General features: G+C 38.8%; 1 protein-coding gene and 1 long non-coding RNA gene across 18 annotated transcripts in view; one reads left to right on the forward strand and one right to left on the reverse strand.

Annotated features, from left to right (window-relative positions):
• Positions 1-25,264, forward strand: part of LOC140602986 (uncharacterized) — a 118,819-nt gene that overhangs the window by 91,741 nt on the left and 1,814 nt on the right. For 5 of the 13 annotated variants that reach the window (XR_012006006.1, XR_012006001.1, XR_012005998.1 and 2 more), the window contains 5 exons: positions 3,192-3,298; positions 8,103-8,825; positions 10,521-10,577; positions 22,060-22,219; positions 23,192-23,288. This is a non-coding gene — a long non-coding RNA (uncharacterized lncRNA). Of the gene's footprint in view, positions 1-3,191; positions 3,299-8,102; positions 8,826-10,520; positions 10,578-22,059; positions 22,220-23,191; positions 23,293-25,264 lie in introns of all 13 variants that reach the window. The other 8 variants (XR_012006004.1, XR_012006002.1, XR_012006000.1 and 5 more) reach the window with 6 other exon arrangements.
• Positions 4,259-25,264, reverse strand: part of IGF1 (insulin like growth factor 1) — a 78,996-nt gene continuing 57,990 nt past the window's right edge. For 2 of the 5 annotated variants that reach the window (XM_072773372.1, XM_072773373.1), the window contains exon 4: positions 4,259-10,832. In XM_072773372.1, coding sequence (XP_072629473.1) covers positions 10,773-10,832 — 60 coding nt within the window. In that variant the 3' untranslated portion in view covers positions 4,259-10,772. Of the gene's footprint in view, positions 10,833-19,840; positions 25,048-25,264 lie in introns of those variants that run through there. The other 3 variants (XM_072773371.1, XM_072773370.1, XM_072773369.1) reach the window with 3 other exon arrangements.

The following is a 25,264-nucleotide window of genomic DNA, read 5'->3' on the forward strand; positions in this document are numbered from 1 at the left end:
TCCAAGGTCGAATTTTACTTCTGATGCACTGCTGTAATTGTCTCAGATCCAATTTACATCTGTTCCTGTTTTTACTGATTGCTTTATTCTTTTCAAAATCATCTCATCCCATCACCGGGTGAAGGAAAGAACCTTTACAAACCAGATGTTATATTAGCCATAACCATTATCTTTTATGGGATCCCAAAGAGATCTAATCTCCATCCATAAACAGGTGAGGAAGACACCAGCTTTCAGCTCAGCTTCACACTTGTGCTTCACTGAGAAGAGGGCAAAGGCTCTGCCATCTACCTGCCATTATGACCCAGGGAGGCTCGTGGTTGGTATGGAAAGCCCAGTGGTTCAGTTCTTTCAAACCCAAAGCTCCCTTTCATGTAACAAATATTTCATGATACTCCCTTTGGTGTCCCAAAGAAAAATTTATAGATGATGCTGGCATATACAATTTCAACCACAATATGAAGGAGAACTAAAATGAAAACAGTTTGTCATAAGATAACATGCATTACAAAGTCAAATGCTCAGGCACAACTCTATTAGCACACATAATGAAGCGGTCAGATGTTTATGGGTACAGAGAGTCCTGAACTTGATGGCTGCAAGTTGACTGATCCACTCAGAGAATGGAGAGATTTAATTAGCACAATTAGCATGGTCATCAATGCTGTTTTTTTCTAAAATAGTGGACGACATTTGGTAAGGTTCCAAATGAAATAAAGTACCACCTTTCTCTCAGTTTACATGGTAATTGCATGCATGAAAATTCAGTGTATATTAAAATCATGGAAAAATACTTTGAGTTTATAAGCTTAGGTGATTACAAATACTTCTGTCACCTACATGAAATGTCTGGAGCCCTAACCACTGCCAATTAGATGCCAATAATGCCATCCTCAATCATCATGAGTGACAACCCCGAATGTCCCTATACATTTCCAAAATGCCATGTAGGGCTAGCATTATACCCGTTGCAACTCCCTAGACTGGGCCAACTACAGTTCTTTTGAAGGGCACTGATATAAGAAATGGGTCTCATGAAATTCACTCCCTGAATCCACATTTTTCTGTTGCTGTTGTGGAAGCCCTGATCTAATGATGTCCCTTGAGGCCACACTAGCTTTCACAAACTGTCAAGAGAACAGCAGGTGTATTATTGACAAAGCTCTTGCTGAGGTTCTTCATCAGCAGCTTCTAGTTTTACTATGTGGGAATGGTTTATTTCTGAACTGTGTAAGGACCCAAGTCGTACCTCCTCACTGAGGAATCCTGAGATTGGTTTACCACCAGGTGTTCCATACACCACGTGAAGGACTCTCAGGAACTGACATTGTGTGAATGAGCAGAGAAATGGCAGCAGGGAGGGATGAAAGCCCAGTGAGATATGTTGGTTATTGAGCAAAAATGCTTACTTATCTTGATAATATAATATTCATAAATAGTTTATCACTCAATGGTACAATTAGGTAGATTTCTGTCTGGAGCACATAAAAATTATTTTTAACAAAATGTATCTCTCACCATATGGAACTGTTCTTGTATCTGGTTTGGGGCATGAACAGCAAAGTAGTAAAAACACAGGTTTTGATGTCCTCAGGCCCAGATTCAAGCCTGTCTGTGACCTTTAGTAAGTTACATAATGTCTTTGAGTCTCCAGTTCCTCACCTGTAAAATAGGGTTCATAATAGTGCCTGCATGATAGAATCTTTGTAAAGGCTAAAGAGATAAGGGGTATAAAGCTCTTGGCATAGTGACTGACCCATAGTAGTTGCTCAACAAATGTGAACATTATTTTTATTTTATTTGTCTATATCTGGGGAGAAGGGGGCAGAGGGAGAAGGAGTAAGAATCTTTTTGTTTTTTTAAAGATTTTATTTATTTATTCATGAGAGACACACACAGAGAGAGAGAGAGAGAGAGAGAGAGATTGGCCTCAGAGACACAGGCAGAGGGAGAAGCAGGCTCCATGCAGGGAGCCCGACATGGGACTTAATCTCGGGTCTTCAGGATCATGCCCTGGGCTGAAGGCAGCACTAAACTGCTGAGCCACCCAGGCTGTCCAGGAGTGAGAATCTTAAGCAGGCTCTGTGCTGGGCATCTCACAACCCTGAGATCATGACTTGATTGTGACTTGAGCCAAAATCAAGAGTGGCACACTTAACAGACTGAGCCACTCAGGAACCCCAAACATGAATGTTATTAGTCAACAATATTAATCATTATTGTTGGGGTGGTAGTAATTATCACTCATGTAGATCTTGTAGGAAGGAAAAAAATGACATTTTTAGAAAGAGGCTACAATTGGACTCAGACGATTGTAAAGGAAGACAGAATTCCTCTTAAGGAAGAATTGCTCTTTTGTTTAGGAAAAATTTACCTTTGGGGTCTATTCAGTAATAAAAAATGAGCAGGCCCTGCACCAACTCCCACCCTGGGTGAAGCTGGGTTGGGTAAGATTGCTCTGCCTGAGAATGAAATAGAATTTCCTTGCAAGGCTTATTTTTTAAAAAGTGTATGGTGGTGGGGGAGCAGCAGAGGGAGAGAGAGGGAGAGAATCCCAAGCAGGCTCAATGCCCAGCATGGAGCCCCACACAGCGCCTGGTCTCACGACCCTGAGATCATGACCCAACCTAAAACCAAGAGTCAGATACTTACTTGACTGAGCCACCTAGGTGCCCTCTTAGCAAGTTCTTTCTAAGGGAGGAGAGGAAGGATTGAGTAGGAGGTAATTCTCAGGAGAGTTTGCTGAGGAGATAAAGAAGTCTTTAAAATGACAAGAGGCCCATGAGGAGCCGGAAATTCCTTAATGGATTTTAGTGACAGTGATATTTGCCATTGGCAGCCAGTGTCTGCCACATGTTTAATTGCCTCCCACTTCATCATCCCCAAAAGTACAGAGAGAGGCTGTGCTCAGACTAGCCTAGTATGAATGAAGGGGTAAGTGTCATCGAGGGAGAGAAACAGCACAGTTAGAAGCTAATGGCCATAGGACACAAGATGCTGAGCACAAATAGGACAAGGAGGCCCGGAGAAGAAGGTTAAGGAGAACTACAGAAGCTGCAAGAGTGACAGGAGCAACGGTGAGCTGCATGTGGGAAAATAAATAATACACTGAGGTTGCCAGCAGTTCCTTAAAATCAAGTACAAGGCTCCTGAGCATTTTTTTTTTTTTTTTTTTTTTTTTTTACATTTAGGTAACTTTCCAAACAGCTCATGAAAGAAAAGGGAAGTAGAATGAGATGCTTTCAAACAAGAGGGAAATTACTAATCTTTCCACTTTTGTGCTTCTACAAATGCTGCTGTGAGTTTGACATTCAGTAAAGAATTAGAAAGATTTATTAAAATAAAAACTCAGTGCTGAGAGACCACATTCTTATGAAATCTTACCATATGGGAAAATAGTGAATGTTACTTGCATATCATGTGCCTTATATAATGGAAAATCTTTTCCCAGTCCCTTTGTGTCATGGATTATAACTCACTGCTGGGTACAGTGAGTGGGGTCAGTTAATTAAATCTGCTTTATTGTTAATGCATATATCGTACAATTCATACATCTCTTACACAGTTTGTACAAGTTCTTTGAAACATTTATTTTTAAATATAATCTGTAATGGATGAGTAATATTCCATTGTATACATAAACCACATCTTGTTTATCCATTCATCTTTTGATGGACACCGAGGCTCCTTTCAGTTTGGCTATTGTGGACATTGCTGCTATAAACATCGGGGTGCAGGTGTCCCAGCATTTAGAAACGACAAATACCCACCATTTGCTTCGACATGGATGGAACTGGAGGGTATTATGCTGAGTGAAATAAGTCAATTGGAAAAGGACAAACATTATATGGTCTCATTCATTTGGGGAATATAAAAATTAGCAAAAGGGAATAAACGGAGAGAAAATGAGTGAAAATTTCAGTGAGGGTGACAAAACACGACACCTAACTCTGGGAAATGAACAAGGGGTAGTAGAAGGGGAGGTGGGCAGGGGGTTGGGATGACTGGGTGATGGGCACTGAGGGGGGCATTTGGCAGGATGAGCACTGTGTGTTATGCTAAATGTTGGCAAATTGAACTCCAATAAAAAAATTAAAAATATATATATAATCTGTAAATTCTGTAAGATATCTCCATTCTGTTGTATGATTAGTTTTACTTTTTTTCTGGGTAAGTTTTCTTGTTTATTTGTTGCAGTGACCTTAATTGATAGAAATGCTACAGAACAACAGAATTCTTAAGGAATGACACACCAACATTGTCCAAAAGAACTAATTAATCAAATGTGATTAATTTTAATGTAATTACTAAAGAAAGATATATCATTTTATTATGACGCTCTAGCCATACATTTTTCCAAATATGCTTACTTAACAGTAAATGTAAGATAATGATTCAGTTAGTTACAGTTTTAGAAGTCATTAGGATTGATATTCCTCTGCCATAAATGAATAATGATTTCAAATACAATCAGAGTTAATTTAATAAAAAATATGCTCTTGAACTAAGACAGATAAAATGAATGACCAATCATTATTTCCTGGTTTCAAAGTAGCAGGGAAAAAAAATTCAGTGTCTGTATGTGTATTTATCACACTTGGCTTGTAAGTGTGATAAAACCGTATGAAGCAAAACACATGATATAATCCCAGTTCTCATAGTTCATTAACTCCCTTAGTAACAAAAGATCTGACATGATATTTGGGGCCTTTATGTAAACTGAATACAAGCTGCATGGTGTTTGAAAGTTTTTAATATTTTGAATAGACATTCTAATGATACACAGATACAGATAAGAGATGTGAGTAGACAGTTCGAGGTTTCAGAGTCCCTCCTGCAGTGTATTTAGCAGCAGGTACAAGATAAATATCCAAACAATCAGATTAAGGGATTAACAGAAGTGACTTTGCTCTCAGTAGGTAAATGGGGCCAGTGGGTGGGTGACTTGGAACTTTGAGGTTTTTTTTTTCCCCTACTTTTACATCAGTGCATTTTGGGCAAAAGGAAATGGATAATGTTTACTTTTAGGATGCAGTAGGCCTGGGTAGTTAAAAAAAAAAGGGTAGATTATAAGGGTTGTGAAAAGTAATTCTGAAGGCGACAGGTGATTCAGCAGGGATTAAGCAGGAGAAACTATTTCCATTTTAACTCACATTTCAATTGGGCAGTAATGTTTGAACTTTTTTGTTCCCCTTTTAAAATTATATATATTTTTTCCTTTAAATACCATGTCAAGGACAGCTGAAGAACAAGGAAGAAAAGGGACCATGTTTAAGATCAACGTGTAGTCATAAATTAAGAGGGAATGTGTAGAATATGTATTTTTTAAAGAAGCCCCTTGAATTACAGGGTTTCAGCTTGGTGACCCCTCTATACAATTTTGAGGCAAATATTAATTGAATAAGGACTGGGAGGAATAGAGATAGTTTCAAAAATTCCCTGGGCTTCTGTCTTATGTATGAGAAGTTCCCCCGCCAAAAAAAAAAAAAAAAAAAAAAATTGTTTTAGGATGGACTTGGTTATTTCAGTTGGTATCTTTATCCTGTACCATATGCACTTTAAAGCTTCAGTCTTCTCATCTCCTTTTTTTTTTTTAAATAGAAATCACAAAAAAGATATCTATGTATCAGTTTCTAACACCTAACAGGAAAGTCTTTTAGAATATTAACATAGCAATAAGCAAATATGTACTATAGGATTAAACATTAGCACTGAAAACAAACCGAAAACAAAGAATCCACAAAATTTTCTTCTTGTTTTTAACCCCTCATATTTTGAACTTCATGATCATTGCAAGAGAGGGGCATAAAGAATTGCAATTCTTGTATTAAATTTTTTTAAAAAATAAATGATGCCATAATGATGGATAAATCAGATTTATCTTTTGAAAACATTGATGGGAAAGCCCTGGTGATTCTTCTTTCTTATGAAGAGAGCCAAACAGGATCTGTCTCTAATAAATTAGTACACTTTTTTAAGATTAAAAATAGAAAAAACATTTTAAATAGTCAAGTCAAACATACACTTCTATCTAGCCTATAGTTTTAAAGAGTCTATGTGGGTTTAATTTATCATCCCTCATTCCAATACAAAAAAAAAAAAAGAAGAAGAAGAAGAAGAAAGAACCAAATCGGTTTTGAACATTAAGATATTCATAAAGACTGTATAAAGTAAAAAACAAAAGAAAACAAAAAAAAAATCTTCACAGATTGTTAGCCATCTCTTTCAATGATTTCTCATAAATTCTTCTTTCCTTATCAGTAGATAACCCCCATCTCATAAGGAAATACTTCCCAACACTTCCCAATGAGATCAGTGATTGCTTTTTAGGAGAGCTACTGCTCCTTGAGATGTTTAGACAAAGGGAGAGTATCTTCTATAAACCAGTAAATGTCAGAGAATGACTTGAGGGGGAGGTGGCGGAAGCTGTTTTTAACAGATTTAATCTATGCAATTTTTTCCCTCATTTTTAAAAAAATTTTCTCCACTTGCTGAATATCAGTTTTAGAGCAGAGCACAAAAATCAACGAGTGACTTTATCATCTTTTGTTCTGCCATTTGCCTATAAGATCCTTTTTTTCCCCCAAAATGTACTCTATGCTCTTGATCGAGGTGTTCAGATTGGATAACATATTGCTAATTTTGCTGAGTTTAAGAGCCGACAGAGTAACAGAGCCTTCTAACTTTACAAAAATTCCATCTTCTGCCCCTACACCCCCAAACTCATAATTTGGAATTTGGTGAACAGTATGCTACTTGTGAGTGATTAAAAAGTTGAAAGTTGGTGGTAATGAGACCTCATGCTATTTTATTAAGCCATCTATCTATAGAATTGTTGTTCTCATACTTTAAAAAAATATGTCTATGCTTTTTTTTCCTTTTTTTTTTTCCTTTTTTTTTTTTTTTTGTCAAGTACTTTCTTAAAGAAACAATAGCACCACATTGGCATAGCCGGCCAAACAATAAATGGGAAAGCAAAATGTGCTACATCTTCCATTTAAGCAGTCTCCCAAGTGCATAAACTAGTAACAGAAACTCTGGAGCCACAGTGCATGAGATGGTTTCATCTACACAAACATTGACATTCCAAGGAGGGGATGTATTCTCAAGGGAGGCCAGGCTTGCTTTTCTTTCTTTCTTTTTCTTTCTTTCTTTCTTTCTTTCTTTCTTTCTTTCTTTCTTTCTTTCTTTCTTTCTTTCTTTCTTTCTTTCTTTCTTCTTTCTCTCTTTCTTCTTTCTTTTTCTTTCTTTCTTTCTTTTTTCTTTCTTTCTTTCTTTCTTTCTTTCTTTCTTTCTTTCTTTCTTTCTTTCTTTCTTCTTTCTTTCTTTCTTTCTTTTCTTTCTTCTTTCTTTCTTCTCTTTTTTTCCCCAATAAGTTTTTTTCAAGGAAGTCATTTCTTCTCAGTCTTTCATTGGACTTTTAGGGTGAGTGTGTGTGCGCACATGCACTTGCATGTGTGTGTATGTGGGGGGAGTGGGTGTTGTGAGTTTTTATCTCTAGAAGAGTGGATTCTGATAGAAAGATAAGTTAACTTTTTCAGTGGAGCCTCCTCATCTTCAAGTGTTCAAAAGACACTGTTACGTTATTTGGGGAACTGGGAACAGAAATTTGATCTAGGTATTCAGCATTGTCGGTTAAATTAGGACTTAAGCCTTTAAGCTTAAGAATTGGCTCATTCTTACCAATATTTACAGATTTTTCATAAACATTTTGAAATTGCCTTATTTGAAAAATCCAAAGCAAAGCTTATGAAAGTTTTGAGTTGTGAAGTTTTAGGTGCTCCTTTCCATCAATCCTGGGTCATTCTGCTGTAGTGTATAGATCAACTGACTTTTGAAGTTTTGCACTGATTTGTCTTCTAGTTTAATGTCATTTAAAAGTAAGATAGTGAATTAGTATAATTAGTCAATTTTTGATTTGTTGATTTATGATACAGTTGGAGAGGATTATGTGTTAGAAAAATTAAGAAAGATAATATGGCTTTGCACATTTAAGCTTTCCTCACTGGGGTAGTTTTGGCCGTGAATAGAATTATTAAGTGAATCAAATAAGTCAGAGACACTTAGAATTACCATATCCAACTGTGTCTGGAAACCCACAGGTCTGCAGAGGATTGCACATAAGGGTATACATGAAGAGCAAGAATAAAAACCAGAAGTGCCATTTTGGGAAGAGGGGTCCAGCATCTAAATCCACAGAACACATCTGTCTGGAAAACAGATAAAGGGCAACAATGAGTTTCTTTTACCAGTTTCTTTTACCTTTGTCTGTAATGATCACAGCATGGCTCAGCATTCCAACGGTGCTCAATTCAAGTAATGCTGAGGGTCTGAGGGTTTAAAGACTTACTGGCTGAGTGGGGGACCCACCATATAGGCCTTTTTTTTTTTGCATATGTTTGAAGATCCAGGAAGTCTTAGACTTTCTCTGGTTTCTGAAACTCAAGGTGAACCAGTGGGATGAAAACTAAAGATGCTATTTTTGTTTTCCATGTACACTTTCCAAGAATAAAGAAATACAATTTGCATGAAGTAATCAAGCCTGGTTGCTTTTCACCAAAATGTTTAAAGGCAGATAAAAAAGATCTGAATGATGGACGATTCATCATTCTAATAAGAAAATCTTAATATGTATGTAGATGGGAAACATTTTTTAGGTCACCATGGGCCTGTCCTCACTGTTGGATTTTCTTGATATTAATTTTCAGTTGAATGGATAAGATGCACCCACAGAGGGCCAGGGGTCACTCTTGTAAGCAGACATGAAGGAAAATTTCTAGTTTTGGAAAAGAAAATTTTGCCTCTCAACTAGCAACTCTAGTCAAGTATGTTTTAACAAAAATTTATATATATATATGTAAATACAGGTAAGGATAAGAGCAAAATTATTAAAGAAAGTAATTTTGTGATTTTAAAAAATTAGATACTATGTCAATATTTGGAATCTTGGGCAATTTTTTTAGATTGCCCAAGGAGTAGGAATAACTATATTGTTCACAATGAACGGAGTATCATTTATAATATTACAAGAAGTATTGTCTTAGATTACTAGTAACTGCCTAGAAGAGTCAGTGAGTGCTAAAAGATGGAGTAGTTGCCCTTTCACTGGTGGAAGTCTTTTTTTCCCTTTTTTTCTTTTCCTTTTTCTCTTTCCACTTTGTATTCATACATCCAAATGCAGAATTCAAATGAAACTGTAAATCAGATATTTCTAACTTATTTTGAAAGGGTTTTAAAAGAGATGGAGCTGGCAGCTTTTCACAACTAGGAGAGTTGGATGGTCTGTGGAACAGCTTCATTAACAAGAGTTAGTGTGTCAGGAACGTTCGGCTAATCAGTTTCCTAGCTGTACCATGAATGGGTTGTTTCTACAATTCCTCACATCCCAGCAACTGAAGGGCTCTGACCTTATGCCCTCATAGCAACCCAGGATAGAATCTGGAGCTTTATCTGTGTAATCTTCATACCACCCCCATGAGGTAGGTAGATGGCATATTGCCCCCATTTTGTAGATGAGGAAACTGAGGCACAGAGAGGTGAAGTGACTTGCCCAAAGTCACACAGTGGTGAGTCCATGATGGAGTCAGCAGATGTTTGTTTCTTCAACAAGAACTAGAAGCCAGGACTGTTAAATTCCTAGCTTCTCTGCTTTTTCCACTCCTCTCTAGACTCGCCAATCGAATTGGCATCAGTGGACTTTGTGTCTTACGTTTTTCCCGGAAGGCATAATTGGGGGAATTTTGCCTTCTTCCCACATGGATGGATTTTTAGTACTCTTCCTCTTTGTGTCATCTTCAGCTCCAGGCTTCTTTTGTTTTGCTTTCACCTTTTACCGTTTTGGCCAGACTCTTTCATATAACAAACTACAAAATAGCACCATTGTACTAAAAAAACAGAGTTTTACATACTGTTTGTGATATATCCTGTATTCTTGATATGCTAAATTTACATAATGCTCTATATGGAAAAAATAAAAAGAGAAGTTACTAATCAGGTTGTACACTAACTCATCATTTTAAGGAACTGTTAAGAGTTTGAGACTTTCTATGCTTAAAACATATGCCTAAAAATGATTGGCCTCAATATTGCAACTACTTGCATTTTTTTTAGCAAGATGTGGAAAAATAAAGCTTTTGTCTAAAATAAATGCATCCAACTTATATTTTGGTACAAATGCCACAGATGGAATCTTTTGGGTTAAAATCTTTTGGGTGTGCTATTTGACTGCTTGTTGCTGCTCTTGAGGAGGCCAAATTTGGCAAATGTAAAGATGATGAAGTTGAGGGGGTGGAGATAGACAAGATCATCAGACATTGTAGAACAAACAGCCTGTGTTGTGTAGAAAGAAGTGCAAATAAAAAAAGATTAATAAACCACTTAGGCTGCTGAATGAATGGCTCCAGCAGCCAAGACTCAGAAACAAATTTAGTGCAACTGGATCTATACAACACCCATGCATTTGTGGCTCTTGAGAGGCAGGGATTAAGATATATATATATTTTTTTCTTTTTTCTCTATAGAACATTATTGATAAAGGATCAACAGCAATCTACCAACTCCAGGACCATTTTTGCAAGGTGCAAAGCTTTTAACAATCACTCCTAAAGACAACGTTGGAATGTTTACTTGCGTATTTCATTGAGGGGAATGCCCATCTTTTGAAATGTGATTAAATATTTTTTGGTAGGTCTTCTGGTGTTTATCAGGTAACTCCTACAGAGCAAACAATCCTGCCGGTGGCATGTCATTCTTCACAACTCAGGAAGGTCTTCCTACATTCTGTAGTTCTTGTTTCCTGCACTCCCTCTACTTGCATTCTTCAAATGTACTTCCTAAAAGTAAGGGAGAAACAGCAACATTAATTGATGCAGTTTTATGTGCCCCCCCCAACCAGTTCTAACATGGGGTCTCATATTTTATGTCTCATTAGTCAATCTCATAGATAGCTTTTTTCTAAGAAAGACATATGTAAGTAGATGGGCCTTTAGCTTTTAATTTAGTCAAATCTTACTCAGGCTACTTTTATGTGCCCCTGAGGGTGTCATGAGATTGTTTTATAATCACACAGAAATATGTTTCTATTCATCTGTTGCTGTCACAGATTTGTTGACAGGAAGGAGACTTTGAAAAATTCAGAATCCTGTCCTGTGGCATCTTTTCCTACTGAGAGGGGAGAAAAAAGAGAAAAAAAAAAAAAAAAAAAGAAAGAAAGGAACACATTCTGGGATCATCCTCTGTTATTTTATTGCATTTTGTTTTGGTTTGATTTTTATAAAAAAGGAGATCTTTCTTTTTATTTTTTTTCTCTTTCTCCTATGGAGAGAGGGAGAGTTTTTAGAAGTAGAAGATTGGGAAATTTAATGATTGACTTAGAATCTGTAAAATCATAGACATACTGAGCTGGGTTCCAATCCTGACTTTTTCAGTTTTAGTTATGTAAACTTGTGAAAGTGGCAATCTCTTATGTCTCAATTTTATCTATAAACTAGTATAATAATAGTTCCTACTTTGTAGGATTAAGAGTTAAAGAAGTAGTACCTAAGAAGACTTATAATAGGTCTGACACATGGTAAGCACTACATAAGTATTAGCTATTTATCATTATTATTATTTACTCATTATTATTATAATTTCATCTTCATTGGAAAGTAACCATTCCTAGACTACCTGGGTTCCTTATTTTGGTGCTACCATTCACTTATCAGCAAGCAATGCTGTTGTCCAAGGCATATTAAGTTTTGCTTAGAATAGAAGCTCCATGTAGTAGAAATCAGTCTGTTCACTGTTATATCCTTGTGTCTAAAACAATGCCTGGAATATTGCAGTTGCTCAATAAATAGCTACAGAATGAATTTAATGAATAACTATAATAGGCCCTTTAACAGTGCGTGATCATACTTTTCCTATAGTTATTATTTTTCCTTGAATATATTTATGTAGCAAAGTTTATTTAGATGAATAAGAAGATGTGAATTTAATCTGGGAGGACATGGCATCTGCGTGCATAGAAATTAGGTGCTGCTTCTCTTGGTTTCACCTTGAGCCAGAAGGACCTTAGTAATAATAGTAACTATTATGTATAACCGATAACTGTTTGTTACAGTGTGAGGTTCAAGAATTCACAGTATACCTTTTTAACCCCAAACATGTTTTCATCATGACCAAAAATAAGAGTTCTCACTATGGCGGCTGGAATCTCTAAATTCTTCCCTTCTGGCTAATGACCTCTTAACCCAAGCATTCTTAGGAACCCAGAGGTCATTGTAAGGGACCCTGGAGATTGCTCACACCAAAACCTACAGTGTGTGAGAAGCTGGGACAGAACCAGCTACAATCCCTGGAAATAATATCTATTGGCCAGGGCCCAGAGGGATTTGGTAATTTTTCTTACACCTATTTTTATCAGCTCTACCTGGAACATTCAAGTTATCACCGAGTCCTTCAAAAAAGCTAGTAGCACTTTGGAAATTGACGGTCAATATCCTATATTTATTAAATAGAAGGAAGATAGTGTTATTGTATAGATATGTTTATCAAAATAAACATAGCTCAGTGGCCATTGAGAAAAGGTTGTGGGAAGAAGTTTGGTATTTGTATAGGATAGCTTGAAATGCATCTGTTTTAAAATCCTGGCACTTTCCCCCCAGATACCATACAATTTTACTACGTCCACTGAACATGCATTTGTTGCTGTTAAAGCACCTACTCTTAAGCTACCAGTAAATTTGTATTTCCAATTTTATATGCTATTCTTCTTTCTTAAAGGAGTTCTCCTGAAAAATGGAAGAAAGACAAATAGGGCTATATAGTAGGCTCACTATTGTCCTAAACACCTTGAAACTTTTCTGTTCGATATGCAATGGATCCTGCAGATGGTATGTGGCTCATCAAAACCCCCACCAATGGCTATTATTAAGGATAATCAAACTATCAAACTACTAATCAAATCAAATAACAGATCTAAAAAATATGCTAATCTGAGTTTGCCTTCTTTTCGCTTTAACAGGCATACTAGCCTAGAAAAAGAAGACTTAAGAATCCTAATGATGCTTACACTTGGAAAATGCTCAAGAATGAAATAGTAACAAACTAAAAGATGAAGTATTTAATCTCTAGTCTTTCTCTCAAGCCAAATTAATCCCAGATTTACAGAAGAAAAAAACTCAGGTTATATTTATTCTATATATCCCTCTCCAAATTCATGAGGGCTGTAAGTCAAAGGACTGAAGTCAGATTGGTCAAGCGCATGGATCTTATCCTTTTCCCCAACAGAGAAATTCTTCTTTTCTCTGGATGGCAGAGGTGTAAAGTGTCAGTGAGCACAGAGATCCTCTGGCCTATTTCTTGTGGGTCTGTTTCGACCTTGCAGCAGAGCCATGGGCAGAAGCTCACTTGAGTCGACAGACACTGCGCCAAGTAGCATGGTTCCCATGCACACACGCGTAAGGTGGAGGCCATTCAAAACCAGCTGGGATGTTGTCTGGTTTGCATTTGGCTCCCTTCCCAGGCTCTCACATGTGACTTCTTTGTTGCAGACAATGACAGTGACAAAACAAAAGCACTCAGGGATTTGGTCTCAGTCGCATCTGTTGCTTTGCTCATTGTCTTAATTTAATTACGCTGGCCACCCTCGACAATGGGCAGCAAGTGGAGGCATGTTAGAAGCAGCCGGAGCTGGCACCCACCTTCAGTGCACTTCTTGAAGCGTTATGAAACTGTCCCACATTCAGCCAAGCAAAAACTTTTCACTTCAACAGCTTGTCCAAGACAAACAAACCAGCTGAAACTGTTTCTAGTATGCAACTAGACAGATTTTTGAAAGGAAAACAGTAGTGAGTAAATACTGTTTCCTATTGACACCAGGGAAGGTAAGATTATTTAAGAAAAAAAAAAGAAAAACAGCTGGTCCTCTAGCTTGCTCAGGTTGGTTGAGGAAATTTATCACTCCAAGGGAAATGTTGACCAACTCATAATAGGGAATAAGTTCCAGAAGGTCTTAATTTGCGATATACATATGTACATGTATACCATGTACATGGTACATGTGTACCATGCACACAATTTAGGAAGCTGGAAAATGCCCTGGATTATTACATGATATACATATCCTTCCATTGTCTCTTGACTTTTATCCTAGCTCCTCACTTTACAAATGAAAGCAATCCACAAACTTTTTGATTAAAAAGATCACCAAGAGGGGCACCTGGGTGGCTCAGCAGTTGAGCATCTGCCTCTGGCTCAGGTCGTGATCCTGAGGTCCTGGGATCGAGTCTCGCATTGGGCTCACCACAGGGAGCCTGCTTCTCCCTCTGCCTCTCTCTCTGTGTCTCTCATGAATAAATAAATAAAATCTTAAAAAAGAAATGGATCACTGAGTGTGAATAACAATGGCAGTAACAATAACCTTGATTAACATTTGTAGACACTTCATAGTTTACACAGTAATCTCCAGTAGGTGATATTATTTGCATCAGTTTTTTTTTTTTTTTTTTTTTTTTAATGATAGTCACAGAGAGAGAGAGAGAGAAAGAGAGGCAGAGACACAGGCAGAGGGAGAAGCAGGCTCCATGCAGGGAGCCCGACGTGGGATTCGATCCTGGGTCTCCAGGATCGCGCCCTGGGCCAAAGGCAGGCGCCCAGCCGCTGCGCCACCCAGGGATCCCTGCATCAGTTTTATTTATAATCTCATGCTTGCTAAGATTTGGTGACTTGCTTGAGGTCACATAGGAACAAACTGATAGATCTAGGACTAATAATAAGACAGTTTATTATGTTAATAAGATACTTCTATGGCTTAGCACCTGGGCTCTATATTATGCATGTTAGTTGCACGTATTTTTCTTAATTAATTCTCCTAGTTCACTTGGAGGTGGATACTGTGTCTTGCTCATTTTACCTTTAAGGAATCTGAAGCTTAGAAAAGCCAACTTTCCTAATTTCTTACAGGGAAGATGTGACCGTGGTTGGGATTTGTGCCAGTTTCCTCTGATCCTGGAGCTCACCAGTTAGCCATTCTACCATATGGCTTCCCCAAAAGATAAAACATTATTGGGTACTCCAAGGTCCAAATATCTTTCCAATAATATTGGAATAATGATTATTATTATCATTATTGACAATATTATAAGCTGCCCATAATCCTAGACAGTGTTAGATGCTTGTTTAGAGGGCAAGGGGGTGTCCTCCCTTACCAGTGTGAGCTGGGCCTCATTTATATTGTTAATCATAGGAATCTAGTAGCAGAGTATCAAGTTAGCCAAAGCTAACCCTGTGGATATTATAAGCCTTTCTTTTTTTCCCCTGCCCATCTTTATGAGATTTTGGCTCGAAAAATAGTATCTAAAAGAAGAATGATAATAGTCTCTTTAAATTCAGAGAGGAAGGGCAGCCCTGGTGGCTCAGCGGTTTAGCGCTGCCTTCAGCCCAGGGCCTTAATCCTGGAGACCCGGATTGAGTCCCATGTTAGGCTTCCTGCATGAAGCCTGCTTCTCCCTCTGCCTGTGTCTCTGCCTCTCTCTCTTTCTCTCTCTCTCTGTCTCTCATGAGTAAATAAATAAAATCTTTAAAAAAATTCAGAGAGGAAGCAGTGATGTTTTCAATAGATTATGTTTCCATCTCAACTACTCCAAACAAGTAAGTATTGTATGACACAAAGTCTAAGAAAAGCCTGGCACCCTATAAAAATGGTGGGAAAATAATGTCCAGTACAGAATATTAGCAGCCTACTATATCCCATAAAGTCCTAACTCAGCATTGACCTTTGCCCAAAAAGGGCAAAATGGGGGGGAAAAGGAGAGCAGATAATTGGAAAGATCGCCCAGGTATCAGCTCTTTACCTGCCAGAAAGGATGTGCTCTAGCTATTTTGCTTGATTTGGCCTGGAGACACATGAGATTGTGGAGGACAATTTAGATATTTCAGTATCATCTTTGATATTTCTTTACTTGAGGGAATCACAAGTTCAAATTCCAGGAGAGTTGGGTCAGCCTTTCATCTCCAGGAGCCAAGAAAGTAAGTGTCCTGCAATCTACTCAGCGCTTTGGGATGTGACTTTTAAAGCCACAAAGGTGCACATTTCAAGAGACTTGTTTTCCTGGTGTGATGGTTGCCTCTTAACAAAGTAAAAGGTATACAGTTTGGATGTAATGTCGGTCTGCTCAGCCTCTTACTTTTTTCCTAGAAATTACCTCATCCTACCATTTCTGCGGTTACAGTGGGAATGGCCATTTTTTTCCAGTATGACCCTCTTCTCTGGCCATGGGGAGTGGCCCAGAGCTGGCACCCCCAATTCCAAGACTGAGCATGGTGGGGACACAAGGTAGACCCATTCCTGGGACATGCAAGACTCCTTTCTTGGCATACTTTTGGTTCAAGGACCCCCAGGGCCTTTTCTGCACTCTTCCTTAGACTGTAAAGCAGTTCGAGACACTTCCACCCAACACTCTCTCCCCCTGCCCTTCTCCTTCACTTGGGGTCCTTCACTTGCACTGTGTTCTGATGGTCTGCCCAGACTTCCTGGTTCCTCCCCAGTTTCCTTCCTCACAGGTATTTGTCCCTAATAAAATCCTGCTCATGTAACCCAGTCCCATCTCTGTTCCCCCAAAGACCTGGGTTTATACACTTGGTTAGGATCCCACCTCCCCACACAGGAATTAAGGGACTTTGACAATCACAACATTGTTTGCTCCTATTTCCTCTTCTGTAAAGTAAAAGACGGGGGTAAGCACACCCACCTCATAATGCTGTTATGGGAACATGTGATCATCCTTACACACTTGACCTGGCATAGTTGTGTGTGAGCCTACTGTTTCAAGGGCCCTTGCTTTTGATTCATTTTATGAGCTCATTTATTAGCAACATCCATCTCTGTAGACCTTTATGCTCTCAAAGTCCACTCTGCCTCTATCTTTGTTAGAGCATTGAGGTGCATGCAGTAGAGTGAATTATGTCTGTGTGTCCCCACTGAAAAGTAAGCTCCTTGAGGAGAGATAACATGTTTCCTTCAACTCTGGATCTTCCCCAGACTCATGGTGCTTTGGACAAATGGAGCAAACCAGGAAATGCTTGTCAAATTGTTTAAATTTTCCTACAGTTAGTAGAACAGAGTTTAGCCTCCTCGCCTCAGCTTCCTACCTCCTGCCGTGTTCTCTGTGGGGACACATACTACGGAGGCCCCTCCTGTTTTGGAACTTACAATCAGTGGATGATAGTACAAGACACATATGCGAAAAAATGCAGAAGAAAGAGTGCAGTTCATGGCTAACGCCCTGGAGTCCATCTTGAGTTTAGATTCTGGTCTGACCACTTGTTAGAGCAAGACCATGGCAAGACATTTAGCCTTACTCAGCCCAAGTTTTTAGATCGGTACAATGGGGATAATCGTAGTACTTATCCTACAGGCTAAAGATGAAGATTAACTGAAATAATTCAGTATAATCCTCACCACAAGTGTGTGTTTAACAAATACCACCTATTCTTACTGCCCACTGCCCTTTTTATAATTGATGTGGTCAAAGCACATCCCATTGAAGGGTGTTGACCTTTCCCTGGCTGGAGAAAGGGAATATTGACTTACTGGGTACTCAGTACTCCCTTCAGTGCTGGGATAGCAGATGTATACCTCTTTTTTTTTTCTTTCTTTTTTTTTTTTTTTTCTTCTAGTGACTGGTGTATCCCTAGGAATCCCTAGGATTTAGGGAATTTATATTTGTCCTGTAATTCCTCGAGGATTATCCTGATTTAGCAACTTTCTTACTCTTCAAAGGATACCACCTGACTCTATCTCAGATATTTCTGTCTGTGATGTAAGAAATCACTACCAAAGTTGTTTAAAAGCCTGGAGAGAAAAAAAGAAAAAGAAAAGGGGAAAAAAAGTGCTGAGGGGTATTTTCCCTTGTTGACAAGAGGTATTTAGGTTGCCTTTAATAGTCTTGAAGGATGTTGTAAAACACTTCAGGGTTCAGGTTGCTTAGACTGTTGATTTTATGGGCAGCTTGTTCAGTTAGCTGTTTGTGTCTGTGATATATATATATATATATATATATATATATATATATATAAATTTAAGCCCACTATCTTTCCCAGAGGGAGTTGATTTTGGAATTGCTGAAAGGTTCAACTATTGTGGTATTTTAAAAAGTGAAACACCACATTCTAGCAATTTCACTGATAATGTGGTAAAGATTCAGTACATTTTTACCTAAAAACTGGATTTGATTATTATTATTTTTTTCTCTCTCTCCAGCCTCCAAAAGGCCTTTGTTTCCTCTGTCGTACAACTTATGCTGGGGTCCTGAAAGTAGTGTATGCAGCAATTCACATTACAATGTTCTGAGGAGATGTGAGGCCCAGGGTTGTACCTTTTGGTGTCATTTCAACGTTGTAGTGATGAGTTCACAGGATCAGTAGGAAAGGCCACCTCCACTCATTCTTTGTGTGTATGACACATCTGGGCACAACACTCAAAGGCTGTGTTCTAAATATTCCTCCTTGCTGAATTGAGAGAAATTTTGGAAGTTTGGAAGGCTTGTCTGAACTTTTAGGATGAACAAAATAACACTATGACAAGTTAAAGTGATTTGCATCTGTTTGAGGTTGATGGGAGACTTTCAGCATATAAAAGTAAACACACAGGGTGCCAACCAGAGCTTTTCCAAGACAGAAAATGGCACAAGAACAATTCATGTGCATATACAGTTTTTAGAAATCAGAATTGTTTCTACCTCCATCCTAATACTCACTTGAAGAAGAAAATAAATGTCATTGTTTACAGACAGACCCACCAGAGCATCCAACAGTGGCCTAAGTCAACAGATATTGAGGAAGTAACAGTAATGATGCTGTCTTTATTGATTCATTTATGCTTCTCTGATTTTCTAATCCTGCAATGCCTCATGAACTACTCAGTCATACCACACTCACACCATAGCATAAATATGGCATACTCTCAAGTCTGCGACAGTCAGCTGATTGGGAATCCTTAAGCAGCCATCAACCTGCTGTGGACTGGCACCACATCATTTGGTAATTTTGTCTTACTATGATTGTTAGCTACAGTTGTGAAAAGAGCACATCATATTTTCACAGGTGGCAGAGATGCTTAGTCTTTGATCGCTTGACCTCTTGGAGCTGGCCAGGCAGAAAGCTCCATACAAGTGTTTATATATTTTACACAGAATTTTATAAAAACTTCTGGCATGTGAATCCCATCTTAGAAGATTAGGCCATTTGGTCAGCTTGGGTTTGATGTAAAATCTCTTGGTCTCTCACTGGGAACTCTAGGGTTACTTCATGAGGCAGAAGAATTGCCATCCTGCTCAGCCTTTCATAGGTCTTGCTCTTAACAATGCCCATTCTCTGATAGAAGTAGGGGCAGGGCTTGCTGGAATGAAGACAGGCTGGATGCAACTGACCTTTGATTGTGCTGGGTCAAGAATTAGACCTCAAGGTTTCTAAAGTTGCAGACTGGTTCTATGTGAAAGTTTCTGTTTTCTAACCTACGGAGCCATTCTTTCTACCTCTGTAGATGAGATTGGAGGTAGTTGAAACCCATGGATCCTTAGAAGAAGATACAATAGAAAGAAAACCAACTTCTTTCTGGCACTTCAATAATGTTCCCGTTGTTTCCTGAATATTTAACTTAGGACTAAACCTTTGAAAAGACGAAAGAATAATGTGATTTCTCTTGAATGGTGATTAGTTTTCACATAAGAGTTTGCCTTTACTGAAAGAAAAGCCAAGAAATTGTATTTACCTATAATTTTGAAAGTGATTCACTCCAAATCACAGGTGGTTGCAAGAATCCTAGAACACAAAACTGCACACACACACACACACACACACACAATGTGAAAATAGAGAAAAGAATCCCTTTCTCCTCAAAACTATTTTCTGTAGTTAATTACAGATTTTAAATTACCAGCAAGGGCATTTAGAATAAAAATTAGTTGTATGCTTCTTTAACATTCTTATTTCTATCAAACTTCTACTTTTCAAGAGTCAGTTTCCTGACCAATGGGTCTTAAACCTGTAACCACATTAGTAAATAAAATAAAGATAGAAATTTTTCAGAAATGTTTTCCAGCTCTTGTTACTTATTTAGCCCATCAGATCTGTAATTGTGTCTCTAATATATGGTGAGAACTTTCCTGGCTGCTTGTTAGAAGTACCAGTTATGGACTCACAGGCCCATTGTCCCACATTTCATGTAATTTCCTTGATGTTCTCAATTCCTATTTCTCTCTTTTTGAGTTTAAGCATAAGTCAGTATTTCTAAATAACCTCCTTTGGTTGCTGGATAAAAGGGAAGTAGCAGTAAAGGCATTAAAGGGTCCCATCAAAGATGAACCCCAAACCTGTGGACATCAGGGCAAGGTGCTCACATTTCAGTTAGCACCCTGAGGACGGAGAAGCTGATTTCAACCTAGAAGTTTAGTGGCCCCTGAAGAACCTTTGCCAACCTCACCTGCCCCTTCTTTATAAGTGGACTTGTCTTGCTTAGGTCAATAAAGACTGTCACTGATTTTCATAGGAACCAGTTGCTGGGCTTTTAGCCATTTTGTTGAGCATACAAACCTGAGGAATTCTTCATTGAAAGAAAAACCAAGAAGTTGTATCTACCTATAATTTTGGAAAATGATTTACCCCAAACCCCTAACCCCATAAAGGGACATTCTGCTTCATCTCAAACAATTTATCTTATTGCTACCAAGGGCTTCCACTTTAACTTCCAACTGTCAACTTTGCCCTTGGATTAAAAGTCAGTTCCCTATTACCTATTAAAGAGTAAAAGGCCTTATTCCCATCACACAGACAAGTAAAGAGAATGGACCTCATCTTTCCCCATGGATGAATGCTCAGGGTCTGAAGAAATTGCAAAATGCATTACTTAGAAAACTATTTCCTGTTGGTGGTTGGCGGGAGGGAGGTGGTCAAGGGGTGGAGGGAGGGAGGAGGGGCTCTTTGAGGACTCTTTTTTTTTTTTTTGCCTCTTTTTCCACCCTTACATCCCAACAGCACACACATTCGAAGCTGTATGAGGTTTTGTTTGTTTTCAAGAGATGTTTGAAAGAAGATCAAATGCTTGTGAAAGGCACTGGATCGGCAGCCCTAGTAACTGAAATGTCCCGGAAGCTGTGTGAGCCCGGAAATATCCCACATTTCTATTTATTTTGGCAATTTTACTTAAAACTAGTAAGAGCTGGAGTTCATGCTACAATTAAATTTTCCTCAGGCACCATGAAATGAAAACACATATTACATTTGATTCTAACTGGTTGAGAAAAATGGTGGTTTTTCTTTCTGAAAGTTCATTCTGTGACCTTGAAATAAAAGTTAACGGTTCCTCACATGGGAGAACTGAGCTTCCATTTAAGATGGAATTATTCATAGAACTGGGGTTCTCTGGGTTGGAAGGACTCTAAGGTCACTGAGTCCTCTTCTATCATCTGCTTGAAACCTGGCTACCACCTCACCAAAAAGCACTGGCAAACGTGGCTTTGAAGGTTTTGGTGACAATACAAGACTCGCTTCCCCTTGAAGAGATCGATTTTTTACGTTTGTTTCAGATGGCTCTAATTTTCAGAACTAGATAAAATAATGTAACTAAAACTCTAAAGGTGATTACCATATGCCAAGAACCATTTTAAGCAATATAATATGTGTTTGTACACACACGCTCCCATACACATTTATATAGATGTTATCTCAGTGAATCCCTCACAACCCTAGGAAGTATCATCAGTTAGCACCCTTGTTTGACAGATGAGAAAACCAAGGCACACATAAATGTCATGATTTGCCTTGGTCATACAACCAGTGAGTGAGAGTCGGGATTTGAACCTGGGCAGTGTGGCTCTAGCATCTGTGTTCTTAACTGCTATATTTTCCTCCCTCTTCAATCTATTTTAGGATTCCCCTTCATGCCTTGTGCAGAGGTTGGTGCACTGTAGGTGTTCAATAAAGATATTTTTCTACAATTTGGCACATTGTAGGTGCTCCATAAAGGTATTTTTTGACGATTTTACTTCAGGATCATGATTCCTTCCATCTTCCCTTTAGTTTTGCAGCTGGTCATCAATTTGCCCCAAGAGAAATGGTAGAAACAAAAGAATTCTAAATGATGATGAATACTCTGCCTACTTTAAGAAAGCATTGGGGAGAGCAATAAGTGTACAACATTCACTATAAAGGACTATTCAATCCGTGGCCACCTTTCTCAGTAAGTCCTTGAATGCTTTCTGTGTAAGCTCTAGAAGGAAGTTCAAAACACGCAAGGCTGTGTCAGTACAACTCCTTTGCTTCCTTTTTTACTCTGCCTTTGTCTCGCTGTCTCATGCAAGGACGAGAGGAATCATTCATCTCGGCACTGCTACTTATTTTTATGGTCTTCTTTACCACTATTCAGCTGCCTCTCTCACTTTTTTGTCCATCTGTTTTTATCCAGCCATCCATCTGTCCACCTGTCCATCTAGCATTACATGTATCACTGGGTGCTTAGCATTGACACTAGAGAGGAAGAGATGGAAAGACAATAATAATAGGTTCTTCCCATTTAGTCAATTCATATCCTTCAGAAACCATATGTAGGCATTCAAGGTGACTGCTTTAGAGCCAATAAAACCCATTCCAAAAAGAAATTATTTTAATCCATAGCGTGAGAGTCAAGCATTCTTTAACTAGGAGGTTCCATTCTTTTGTTTTTCTTTTAAAGTCTTTGCCTCACTCCTTTTGAATGAAATTTATTGTAGAGTATAATTATAGTTTATCCAAAGCTTTCAGTCATAATTGGCATTTACTCAGTCAACAATGGGAAGAGAGATAATCCTCTGAGGAACCTTTCCATGGGACATGAGTTGTTAGTTCTTCTGTGGAACTTGAAGAGTCATCTGTATTTGCAAACCACTCTAAGGTGGTGGTCACAGCAAGCATCAGCTCACTTCTGAGCTGGTCTCAAAGCATGATATCTTAGTGGAATAACTCAGCATCTCCTGAATTAGGTGGCTGACTAGGTGGGCTTAGATGCCAGCCTACCCTGGTCTATTCAGACAGGCCAGGCTTTTGGAATCACAGCAGAAGTGGCTCAGCTCCCATCTGGGGCTTGACATGTATCTGACTAGAACTTTTCCTCCTGGGCTGAGCCTTGGACATGGCCTGTTATGTTACATTATGTTATATTTATTATATTTTTCAGTGCACCACAGAGGAAGGATGATCCTGAAGTAGAAAGCCAGCAGAGGCATGAAGGACCAGGCAGAAAGGAGGTTCATTTATACCATGACATCTTCAGAGTAGGTGATTTGGATGAAATGCTTCACTGTTGGTTTAGTCATCTTCTCACCACAAGTGTTGTCATGTGCTTGGCTAACCACTTCTCTCTTACACCCTCTCTCAGCTCCTATAGTTCATAATTTGGATGATCTTGACAATTTTTGTTTTATATCTATGAAGACTCCAACCCTACTAGTTAGATCAAAGAAGCTGAAGGAAAAGATTTAGAAGACCTAAATTCTGTGGTTCTACTTAGCTTTTTGTTTTGTTTTGTTTTGTTTTTGTTTTGTTTTTACCTTCAGGGAAATCCAGCCCCTTGCTCTCATTCATGCCCTTCCTTCCTTCCTTCTGGTGGAAAAATAGTAAGCTAATGGAAGATTTCGTGTGCTGTGTATTTCTGCCCTGACTTTTCCTTTCAGAATTCTTTCTCAGTCCATGTTGATTATGTGTGCTTTTCTCTGCTGGCCAGAAGGAGTGTAGCTTGGAACTCAAGCGTGCCTTCACCCTTCTATGGTTCTCAGTATTCTTGTCTTTAAAATGAAGGGATTGAACCAATCAGTTTCACAGGCTTTTTGTCCTAGTGTTTCCATGGAACAGAAACTCACAGGATGTCATATCTGACCTAGATTCGTGTCTGTGTGTGTGTGAGAGAGAGAGAGAGACAGACAGACAGACAGAGTTTTCATAGCAGATGGCATCAGAAGACAGTAGTCAGACAGTTATGGACTGAACCATGCCTCTCCTCAGCTGTTCATACATTCAAGGCCTGACTCCCAGTACCCAAAATGTGTCCTATTTGGAGTTAAGGTGTTGGCTGAGGTAGTTTAGTTAAAATGAGGTCAACCCCTTCATCTGGACTTCCAACTTCCAGAAATGTGTGAAAATATCTGTTGCTTAAGCCACCCAGTCTGTGGTACATTGTTAGCACAACCCTAAGCAGACAAATGCATCTTTTATATCTGATTCCAAAGTGCAAAAATAAAAAGGAAAGGATCAATGACCTCTTCTTCCAGGTTACCTCACTGGCCCCACAGGCCTTTAAGCAAACACTGAGTGCCCTTTGGCCTGAACATGCACTTGACTAAGAAACCCAGCCTCCAGTGACACCACAGGAAAGGAAATCTGGGAACTTCTGTGACACAATTCAGTCTTGCTGAGAATTTGGGGCTAATATTTAACTATGGACATATATTGACATGGGCAGTTCTACAATAGCTTCACACAGAACTTTAAAATGCATATAAAAAATCTTGATTTTTTTTTAAATCTTAATTCTTTTACTCTTATTTTTTTTTTTTAGCAGGGAGGGGAATGTAGTGTCTTATTTGCCTCTTTCATAATTTGTGTTCCTTCTTTCATTCTTGCCACTTTTTTTTCTCTGGGCTTCCTTGGGCATTACATTGGTCTTTTCCATCCTCTCCATATTTGTTAGCCACATTCTACAGCAGCTTCCACCTCTTTCCATCACATGCACCATCTAGCTCCACCACGCCTACCGTTCTTCATTCCTCTATAGCACTTCCCACTTTTCTTTATCGCTGTCTGCTTCTCTCCCATCGTCCTTGCCTCTGTCTGCTTAGTCCTTCTCTCCTCCAGTTTCCTTTCTTGCCTCTGCGTTCAGTTTCTAGCTCCAGTCTCCCTTCTCTGCTCTTTCTTCTTTCCTTTCATCTGCTGACTTGCTTCCGTCCCCACCTTCTGTTCCCCTCCTGGGCGTTTCTTTGGCCCACCTTTCCTTCTCCTCTGAGACTTCATTCTCTTGGTGGTAGATGGGGGATGATACTGCAAACATCACAAAAATAATTGCATTGAGAACAGGTGGCTCCCTGGGTGTCCCAGAAAACAGAGCCTTTGCGTCCGCCGGGAATGCCTGGGCTTCATGTGCTACAGGAGACAGCATTGGTGGTGGAGGGATGGCTAAGGCCTCAGTCACAAGACACAAACTTCTAGAACCTTAGGACTCATCTCTGACCCCTCCCACCCCCCCACCCCCGCTAGA

The sequence above is a fragment of the Canis lupus genome, chromosome 13 (genome assembly GCF_048164855.1).
Source record: "Canis lupus baileyi chromosome 13, mCanLup2.hap1, whole genome shotgun sequence".
Taxonomy (NCBI): domain Eukaryota; kingdom Metazoa; phylum Chordata; class Mammalia; order Carnivora; family Canidae; genus Canis; species Canis lupus.